Here is an 11,192-nt window from a genome sequence, read left to right as displayed (position 1 = left end):
AAGTTTTGAAAGCACAGGGACCATCTATAACGTTTTTAAACCACGGGGACTAAACTTCATATTTTGGAAAACCACAGGGACCATTTATGATGTTTTTTCATACAAATATAAAAATTTAATAGAACTATTAAATACTACTATAGGTTTAAATAATTTAAGGTCTACGGCGCCACTAGTTTTCTTTTTACTTCCATTTTTATCGGTTTCTCATAAATAGATAATTACGTGTTTTTCTGTTCTCAATTCACTATTATATATACCGATTACTTGAACAAAATAATCCCATACTAGGCAAACTTTAATGTAAAAACAATCAGCCTATAAACATTAAACCATCAACTCATATTTAACATTCGCTATATGGAATGTGTTTTTCAAAACTAACTAAAAATCAGAACACGGAAACTACCCGGAAACCGATAGTTGTAGTTTTTATTTGTATGATAAACTTCGAAAAATATTTATAAGCTTTTAATGCGTATAAAATAACTAAAATACAAAAACTAAGTAATTTTGGATTTGTACTTAAACTATAAGTACCAAACTCGTACAACAAAACAAAGTCTTTTTTCTTTAATTCCAAGATGTTCCAAAAAGTTAATAGCTAACTACAGAACATACACATAGTCATATATACAAATGTCCTTTCCTTTTTATATTTAAATATTTATACATGTGTAGCCTATGATATTTCAAGTATCTAGAATGTTGATAGAAAACCTTGAAAGCAACTCCGGAATCCCTGCTATTATCGATCCATACGTCTGCAAAATTAATCAACCCAAATTTAATCATCAACAATGATCTAATACAACATTGATGCTGTAAATTAAAGATTCATACCTTTCGATTTTCATGAAGCTGACACAATGGAACAGCTAGTAACTTCAAATTTTTTGGCACAATGAAGTCCTTACTCGATGGCAACTTCACAATGTAAAGCTTAATACACTCCTGCATATCATCATCATCATCATCGATTGAAAACTGCAAGAACATGGTGAAGAAAATTACCTTAGGGTTCTTGCCGCTTGCAGGTATATACGGGTAAGGAATTGTTTCGAAATCAGATTTCCACCATGTTCCAATACACTCACCAACATTCCATTGATTTCGATAGCTATCATCATCATCAGCAGATAGCTTGTTGGAAAGCTTTCGCTTTAGGCCATCAATTTCTACAGAGTAGATTAATTTTTTAACCTTCTTTGAAAAACAAGTGATTTTGTGAGTTAGTGAAGATTGTTTTGCAATTCTCACCTGATTCATCGGATCTTAATCGGCCACCAGGAAGTTTATAGATGCAGTTTTTAGATTGGAGCAACAACAGATGAGGATGCTTGAACAATTCAACCTGACATTAAGCAGTTTCAGAGGATCCATGAAAAAGTCAATAAAGTCAAAATCCGAGTATTATCGCAAACCTTACCAAAATCACTGCATCCACACAAATCCTCATGCCATGAGCATCATAACTACACATCAAAATCCACAAACAGTTTAAGAATAACGCAATAAAGATATACAATCGATCATTTGTCATTGCAATTGATAAGATAACCTACTTGGATTTCAAACGTTGTGCGCGATCAGCTAAGGTTTCGTTCTCCTCCTTGGATGCAACAGCAGGTTTTGAACTGAAGTAATAACTACTAAGAGGGTAGATATCCACAACCAGGTCACCACTGTCATCGTCAACATCGGAATTACCACGGAGATCGCCGTTGTTCAACCCTCCGTTTATGATCTCCATCTGATTAGTAACCGATATCTCGACTAAAGATGGATAATTGAAGAAATATCAAGAAAATATTTACGTTTGGTGGACTGTGTATATGAGTTCGCACCTCAGAGGAATCGGAACGTGGCAGTTGAAGAAGGTGATGAGGTGGCGCATGGAGGTAGAAAGGTCGGTGGACGGTGGTAATCGGAGAACACGCTTCAAGATGATAACGACGTCGGTTTGAGGATGTTTTGGGTTTATAAAACTGCCTTTGTTCTTGGGCTCAAAATTTCTAACATGGGCTTGTTATGACTTCGATGATAATAATATTTGTTTACGAACCAAAATGTATAATAGGTTTTCAATTTTATTAATACTTAATTCTTAAGAAAACATATAATTTATTTTTCTTCTACATCCATTTTATCATATAAATAAAACCAAATATCCTCGTTTTCATCTATAAAAAACCAAAATCACATGTAAGAAGATATGATTTTGTTAATGTTAAAACAAAAGAGCTTTACCATCATTAAAAAAGTTCCTTATCGTCATCGTCCTTAGAGTTTCATTTTTCTTTTTCCCAAGTAACCGTCTTCTTTTCATTTCTATATCTTAATGTCAATATCAACTATCAAGGCACATCAACCTCCTTTTTTTTTTCTCATTCTAGTCCAAAACCATATTATCTTTCCATCTCTTAACATTCCACAATTTTTTTATTAAAATATATAAAAAATGAGAATAAAAATATACATTAAATTTAAAACTTTAACAAAAAAATAAGAAAATACAAATAAAAATAACAAATAAATGAACTAACTAAATAACATCATAATAAAAATAAAAGGAAATCTAAATGAGTTTTTTGAAAAATAATCACTTTTTCAGAATGTCTCATTTCAGACTACTGTTCATATTCCGAAGTTCTTGCTCCCGAATGCTCCATTCAGAATTTGATCTTCAAATTTTAGGGTTATTTTTTTCCTTTTTTGAAAATAAATATCCACACATATGTCCGAAATATCATTTCTGAAATGTTTAATGTCACCGTTTTTCAATAAAATATTTGATTTTATGTACTAATATTGTATATAGTTTATATTAGTATGTTTGTTTAACTTTTTGTTATATTTAACTAAAAAATATATTGAAATTCCAGAATTGTTCATGATAACCACCTCGATTCAATGTATTGTTGTTCGGTACCCCAACATCGAGATAGTTTTCCCGTCAGTGTTGTTCTTGTTGGATTAGTTATCTAAGCTCATAACTATAATTAATATGTACTTGATTTGATAGTAGCATGGTCCTTTTGGGTTGTCTTCACACTGACAACTAGACAAGATGACTATTGGAGAGAGAGGCTGAGTTTATTATTTGGAATAATAAATTGGTGCATAAAAATGATTTATTAATATATTATAAGAATAATATAATAATTAGAAATCATATTATTAATTAGTATTTAATCAGAAATTAATTTGGAATTGATTTCGGGATTAAAGGAACTGATTAAAAGTGTAGGGGTTGTTTTGCAATTATTTGATAGTTGTGGTTTTGGGCCATTGGATCACCCTTATTAGGGAGGGCCGAAAATCCCTAGAAGGTTCTAGCTATTTTCGTCCAAGCCCTAAGGTAAGTGAGTCCATGGACTTGCTTAGGCCCTAAGCTAAGGGATTAGGGTTTCTACCTCAAAACCCTAGTTAGCCTCAAGTATAAATAGAGCCCCTTGGCCTCTTGAATTCGTGCACCTCGCTGAAACCCTAGAAGAGCCGAATTTCTGAGCAAGTGACTCATCTCTCCTCTCTTTCATATTCATCTTATTGCCTTAGTGTGTTTGTTAGCCATTAGAGGTACTACGCTTGTGGTACTTGTTCTCAAAAGCAATGATCATCAAGAATTGGTTGTTATTACTATATAGCAACAAAGGTATGTGTTCTAATCTTTCTTATGTAGATTTCGAAATATTAGATGCATATTAGGGTTTTCTATTTTGTGTTCAATGCTTGTATGTCTAATAGAGAAAACATAGATCCAATCTAGGGTTGCATGCACACATATGATTGTTTGTATAAAACCCAACAGTGGTATGAGAGCATTTGGTTTTGTTTTCAATTAGATTTGATATAATAGATTGAACTTGACAAAATTAGGGTTTATGGCATTTAAACCCTAGGGCTTGGATTTTTCGAAATTAGGGTTTCTAAACCCTAGTTTGGAAACTTGGTTAGGGCTTTTTGAACCCTTTCCTTTGACCCTCATGATTTCGAATTTTAAGGTTTGTTAACCCTAGAGTTTTCGAAAATGCCTTCCCCAAGATTAGATTTCAAAAATCTAGGGGATAAAGGGATTAGGTTAAATTATTTATTTAATTTAATGGATAATACTTATGAGATTTAATAATTTAAATTAATTGTTTAATTTTGGATTAAATCAAGGTTTTTAATATTTAGAGTTTTAAATTAAAAAGTATTAATTTCGAAAATTTCAAATAAGATTAAAAACTCTAATATTTTAAATGTTTAAAATACACCCTTATACTATATAAAATTAAAAGTCTAATATTATATATGTATAAGAAAAGCCAGTCTTACAATTAGTAGGCATCATTCACGAAGCTAGTCTATAAGGGGTGTTTAAGGAAGCGGCCTATAAAATGACCGTCATTGGGTATCCATTCTTACCCACCGCACTCTTGACTAGTGGAGGGTCGTTAGCCAAACGGGTAGGATACGACATTAAATCATCATTAATAAATATAATGAAAAAAATAAAGTAACTATTTTTTTTAAATTCTCAATCTTAGTTACTTTAGGAAAATGTGAATTTGATGCTAATCCATGAAATTGCACATTGCACCTTGTCAAGTTGTTAGTGGAGCGTGTGTGGTTAACCGACACACTAACTTGGACTAACAAGGGTGGCAATGGGTAACTCGTAAATTATCATATATCAATGGAGCGTGTGTGGTTAACCGGCACATTGATTAGGTGGTAAATGACATCGAGAGTACCAAGCTATTTTGCATGGTTATTCACACCTTATTTGTGATCATCGGTATCCCAGTCACAAATTTGAAGGGCATAATCGAGATTAAACATGCCATTGAATAGTTCAATGAATCTCAAAAGATCTAGGAATTTCATTTAATAAAACCTAATTTATTTAAATTTTGTTTTTTCGTGGTGAAATTGGTAAATCGTCATTTACCTACCTTCAAATAATTTACAATTAGATTATCGGCATCCCTTTTCTGAATTGTGAATTATTGTCTTGGGTCCTAGCCTTAATATTTCATTTTGGGTGTTATATTAAGGATTTCCTATCTAATCAAAAACTTGTCTTTCTTCTTTTTCAGATGTCTGTCCCAAACAACGCTTCTGGCTCAAACTCCAACAACAACAACTCCTCGAACCCACTCTCGCTCCTAAACATTTGTAGGAGGGTTACATTTGATGGATCTAATTTCAATGATTGGATCAGAAACATAAGAATGGCCTTACGTTGCGAGGATAAGGAGCATATTCTTGACAAGGAACTGGTTGAGATAGATGAAGCCACTGCTACTCCCGAATAAATGGCTGAGTATAGGGCCAAATGCAAGGAAGCAACCAAAGTGTCGTGCATTATGGTGGCCACTATGACTCCTGAGCAGCGGTTCTATGAGGACTTTTTGCCTTACGAGATGTGCCAGGACTTGATGGAAAAGTACCATCAAAGAGCACGTCAAGAGAGGTATGAGATAGTCACCTCATTCATAACAACCAAGATGAAGGATGGAGAGTCCATCACGACCCACCTGCAAATGATGAATAGGTATGTGGATCGTTTGCTCAAGTTAAATGTCAACTTTGATGAAGAGTTGGCTATAGACATAGGCATGCACTGTTTGACTCCCTGCTATGATCATTTCAAAATGACTTATCATCTGAGCAAGGAGGAAGTCACCTTGAGCAAACTTCAAGATTTGTTAAGAACTGCTGAAAGTGGATTGAAAGGAAAAAGTGTTGAATCCACTCCTGCTGCTACCCCAGTCCTGGCTATTGGACAAGGAAAAGGGGAAAAGAGGAAAGCTCCCTCAAAGAACTGGAAGGGAAAGTCTCATGATGGATCTTCTTCAAGTGGATCCAAAGGAAAATCTAGTTCCGCCCCTCCTGCCTATGATCCGAAAGAAGCAACGTGCTTCTACTGCCATGAAAAGGGGCATTGGAAACGAAGTTTCCCCAAGTACCTGTTGGACATAAAGGATGGAAAGATCAAGCCTACATCGGTAGGTATTTATACAATTTTGTCTAAAAATTCATCGCATTCTAATTCTTGGGTCCTTGATACATGATGTGGTTTTCACATTTGCTCTGACTTTCAGGGACTAAAAGAAAGTAGGAATGTGGAGCTTGGGAAGATGAACCTGATAATGGGAAATAGGAGATCGTCACCTGTTACCAAGATCGGCGTTTATTCATTAGAGCTTAGTAGTGGATTGTGTTTAGATTTGAATAGTTGTTGCTACTCGTCAGAAATGACGAGGAATATTATTTCTTTTCATGGTTTGTACAGACAAGGTTTTAGATATTCATTTAATAATGAAAGTGGTTATATAAATGCTTATTATAATGGTATTTTTTATTTTGAAGCATTGCCTTGTTATGGTGTATATGAAAATGTGATGGTTGTAGACAACTTAGGAAATAATGTGTTACATATTGATTCGTCTAATGATTTAGACAAGGCATGCTTGTGGCATTGTCGTCTTGGACATGTCAACAAGAAGCGCATTGCCTAACTCCAAAAGGATGGAGTGTTGGAATCATTTGATCCAAGGTCAGATGGCACGTGCGAGTCTTGTTTGCTTGGAAAGATGTCAAAATCACCTTTCACTGGTACTTGTGAAAGAGGCGAGGGATTGTTGGATCTCATACACACAGATGTGTGTGGTCCCTTTAGATCCACCACAAGGGATGCAAATTGCTTCTATGTGACTTTTACTGTTGATTATAGCAGATATGGATATATCTACTTAATCAAGAATAAGTCAGAGACCTTTGAAAAGTTCAAAGAGTTTAAGCAAGAAGTGGAGAATCAATTGGGCAGGAAGATCAAGATGCTCAGATCTTAGTATCGAGTTCCACGACTATTTTAAGGAATGTGGAATTGTTTCACATTTAACACCTCCTAGGACACCACAACTTAATTGTGTGGCTGAGAGGCGTAATCGAACCTTGTTGGACATGGTTCGTTCCATGATGAGTCGAGCTCCGCTGCCATTCTCATTATGGGGGTATGCCTTAGAGACCGCTGCCCATATCTAGTCCCAACGAAGAAGGTTGCCAAAACACCTCACAAGATGTGTATAGGGAAGGTTCCCTCGTTGGCACATACCAAGGTTTGGGGTTGTGAAGCTTTTGTTAGACGAGAGACTCATAAAAAGCTTGAACCTCGAAGTGAGCGGTGTATTTTCATCGGCTACCCACAGAAGTCCTTTGGATACTTGTTCTACAGACCTAGTGAGAACGTGGTCTCTGTAGCACGAAGGGGAGTCTTTCGCGAGAGAGAACTCATATGCCAAGGGGACAGTGGGAGGACAATTGATCTTGAAGAGATTCAAGAATCAAGCGACAAAGGAACCTCTAACACTAGCACTCAACCTGAGGAAGAAATTCCTATTGAACCAGTTGACCAGTCATTACCTCTTAGACGTTCCAGTAGAGTTAGCGTTCTACCTGTGTTGTATGGTTTCCATATAACTGCAGAAGGTGATGTGACATCCCCATTATTATGGCCAGAAAAGACCGATTTTGTTTACGCTTGTTTAATAATCAGAGTAAAATTTTAAAGAAAAATGTTGCGGAATTTGTTCCTAAAAGAAAATATGATACAGATTTATCAAAGCATTTCCGAAGAAATGTATTTCATTAAACCCTCGGGATGTCATGTTCGATACAGATCAAAAGCATAAACAATACAATATAAGCCTTACAACATTTATTCATATCTACAGCCCTATAATCCGTAATTCCTCATCCAAGCATCACATCTATTCTCGAGTGCCACTACCTGTAATACAAGAAATTGAATGGGTCATACTTGGGAGCCTAGTGAGCACATAGGGTTTTCAACCCACAATAAATAAGTTTATTAATTTCATCAACCAACAATAACCCGATTACCTGTTCCCGTTATCCTCACTTTACGTCCCTAAACACCTATCATAAGGGACCTAGCCTAAGGATCATCATCGAGATGGACATTACTGCTAAGAGGGTTCCTCAGCAATAAATGTCCTAAAGGCAACCATGAGGGGGATGGAGTATACCGGTGAACACATTGTTCACAAACACCTACAGGTTGCGAGCCTGCTAGCGTTCCACTGGACTGTCTAGAAAAGTCCGTGGTCGTCATCTATACTCCGCTAGATGACTGGATACATTGTCAACATCGAGGCCTCTCGTCATTTTATTTCATCACACCCAACTATTACATCTACCCATGTTTTACCCAATACATTTTGTAGATATAAAATACACATACAGTTTAAATTATTTAAAACATGTATAAAATCTTTCTTCCAACATAGACAGCAAGTATTCAGAAAATATGCACACGTAGCACGTAATTTATATAAAATACTTCATATCTATGTGTAAGATGAAAGTAACTATGCACTCACTTGTTAAGGTGGTGATTCCGAACTCAGACAGCGCCTCACTTTTATTAATTTATTTTCCTTCGACAAAACCTAGTAGATTTTAGTCTAGTATTCGTTGCGACTAATTATTAGTCTAGATACATCATTAACTCAGAGTCTACTTCATGATCTATCAAGTAAGGATCAGTCAGGCAGGACAGTTGGGAGGCAGGATCATTTCGGCATATAGCTTTTCTAAAATCCAACAACCAAACCCAACGTGGCCATTCTAGACACCTCTCCCGTAAGTAGATCAATGCGTATAACGACTTTGAATCGCTGATAAATCTTATTTATAGGTTCGTAATAACGATATTATATTTAAATATAAGCTATATTTAAAGTATGGTAGACGTATCTTACTTACAGTGAGTTTTTATTAAAAAACGGGCTTCGCTGGAGCAGAGCTTCTGAGCCAAAAATATATTTTTCTCGGATCCATCGGGAGCTCCGGGGCTTCCTTCTCGTGCTAGGGGGGGTACCCTAGGCTTTGGGGGGAGGGGGGGGGGGGTTTGGGGGTGTTAGAGAGTATATAGAGAGAGAAAGAGATGGGAATTAGTATGAGAAATGAGGCTGCCCCGCACCTCTATTTATAGGCTGGAAATCTGATCAACTCGTCAAGTTGGGCCTCCAACTCGTTGAGTTGGGTGCCACATGTTACCATCTGGTGGCAAGACTTGGGGAGAAAGCAATGGCTCAGATCGCGCCACGTCACCCCTTTCGCAGCAGCACACTCCCGACTTCTAAACCCCGTAGCTTTCGCATACGAGCTTTGTTTTCGACGTTATTTATATCCACACGTAGGTATTGACAAGATCTACAACTCTCCTTTTGACTCCGTCGGTTAATTCTCGGCCGATTTTAAATTTAACAGTACGAGAAGATTACACTATTAAATGACCGTGTAGAATTCATAACTTCTACATACGGACTATGTTTTCGTCTGTCTTTTTATCGTTGAGCTCTTATTAATGAGATATTCAATTCTCATTTAGGTTGCGTTGGACAAAAATCGATCGATCTAAAATTCTAATTTCAGGTTATGCACTGTTATGCCAAATCTTAGAAAAATCATAACTTCCTCATACGAAGTCAGATTTGGGCGTTCTTTTTATGTATCTTCTCGGTTTAACGTATACTACAACTTTCATTTATATATCTAAGGCTAAAAAGTAGTTTATCAAAAAATCACTTTTTACGATTCCCGGTGCCGTCCCGGTTTTGCAGTAAAACTTCGACATGTCATAACTTCTTCGTTATAACTCAGATTTCGGCGTTCTTTTTATATCCAGAATCCTTGTTTCGACCACTAAAACTTTGTGTATAGATATTGGTTTTATATAACACTTTATTTTCAACGCTTATTTTTATCATATCTTTATAAACAAATATATAAGCACATAAAATCACATAATTCACATAATATTCAAGTAATTCATCTTAATTACTTCAAAATAGGTTGCAATGGTTGAACTTGACTATTACATCATTATACTAATGCGTAGCCCAGAAACACGGGCGTTACAGGTGATACGTTTATCAGTGATAGTACACTGATAAATTTGGATGAACCTACTAACTACAAGGAAGCCATGTCGGGCCCTGAGTCTGCTAAGTGGAAAGACGTAATGGACAGCGAGATCCAATTTATGTATGACAATCAAGTTTGGAACTTGGTTGACAATGTACCAGGTCGTAAGACAGTTGGGTGCAAGTGGATCTTCAAGAAGAAGACCAACATGTATGGTAAGGTGCACACGTTCAAGGCACGACTGGTTGCGAAGGGCTTTACTCAAACCCTAAGGGTTGACTATGATGATACCTTCTCACCAGTAGCCAAGATCAACTCTATTAGGGTTATGTTAGCCATAGCTGCGTTTTATTATTATGAAATCTGGCAGATGGATGTCAAAACTGCTTTTCCTTAATGGGAAGCTGACCGAAGATGTTTACATGTGTCAGCCAGAGGTTTTTATGGATGCTAAATACCCCAATAGAGTGTGTAAGCTTGAGAAATCCATTTATGGACTGAAGCAAGCATCTCGCAGATGGAATCTTTCCTTCGATGAGAAAGTCAAAGAGTTTGGTTTCTCTAGGAGTGAGGATGAGTCCTGTGTATATGTCAAAGCTAGTGGGAGTATAATTAGCTTTTGTAACATCCTGTTTAATCAATTATGAGTTTTGAGTTTGATTCGTAGAGCCTTGAGACTGTGATGAGTTAATAGAAGCATAGAGCTTCTCGTCACCTTCCCGTGGAAATAAGAATCGCTAGAATCAGACTTGTAACAAAGAAGCTATGATAGTTTGATATGGCAAATTTAGTCCTTATTGAGAAGTGGGTGGCAATCGAGTACGATGGGCGTAAGTATGGGTATGCTCAGCGTACCTATGAGCGTGGAATGGATGTGAGGACCACCTAGTACGCTGGGCGTACCAAGAGGAACGCTGGGCGTACTAGGCTGTGAATGAAAACCCTAATATTTTAAGTGACCCTATATAAAGAATGAGATGGCCTCATTCCTGGCCACCTTTCTCAGAGAACAAACCCTCCAAAACCCTAAATCTTCGTCCATAAGAGCTTGTGAGTGCATGAGAGCCTTTGGGGTGACTTTGTGAATCCTTGGAGTGAAGAAGGAGCATTAAAGGGAAAAGAGTTGGAGTCCAGGCTTTGGATCTGAGCTTTTATGGGGATGGAGCATCATTTGAAGGTATAAAGCTCAAAGCTTTCATATTCCTTTTGATTTGTGCATATTATGGTCCATTTAAGGGCTTTTGGTCCCA

The 11,192-nt window shown here is 36.6% G+C and overlaps 1 protein-coding gene across 2 annotated transcripts; it reads right to left on the bottom strand.

The window, feature by feature from the left end:
• Positions 1-548: 548 nt before the first annotated feature.
• On the bottom strand, positions 549-2,038 carry LOC145123637 (pre-mRNA cleavage factor Im 25 kDa subunit 1-like). 2 transcript variants are annotated; one of them, XM_079058845.1, is made up of 7 exons: positions 1,848-2,038; positions 1,566-1,776; positions 1,430-1,475; positions 1,261-1,354; positions 1,015-1,178; positions 844-954; positions 549-764 (listed from the first exon to the last, which is right to left on the bottom strand). In XM_079058845.1, the coding sequence occupies exons 2-7, from the start codon at positions 1,751-1,753 to the stop codon at positions 693-695; spliced, it is 675 nt and encodes a 224-aa protein (XP_078914971.1). In that variant the 5' UTR covers positions 1,754-1,776; positions 1,848-2,038; the 3' UTR covers positions 549-692. The 2 variants fall into 2 exon arrangements, with proteins under 2 accessions (XP_078914971.1, XP_078914970.1); XM_079058844.1 differs by having other exon boundaries at positions 1,566-1,753; positions 1,848-2,037.
• Positions 2,039-11,192: the final 9,154 nt, after the last annotated feature.

The sequence above is a fragment of the Lactuca virosa genome, chromosome 7 (assembly GCF_052849685.1).
Source record: "Lactuca virosa cultivar CGN04683 chromosome 7, Lactuca_virosa_CGN04683_v6, whole genome shotgun sequence".
Classification (NCBI taxonomy): Eukaryota; Viridiplantae; Streptophyta; class Magnoliopsida; order Asterales; family Asteraceae; genus Lactuca; species Lactuca virosa.
The sequence above is the reverse complement of the archived record's forward strand: the minus strand, read 5'-3'. Positions and strand labels throughout refer to the sequence as shown.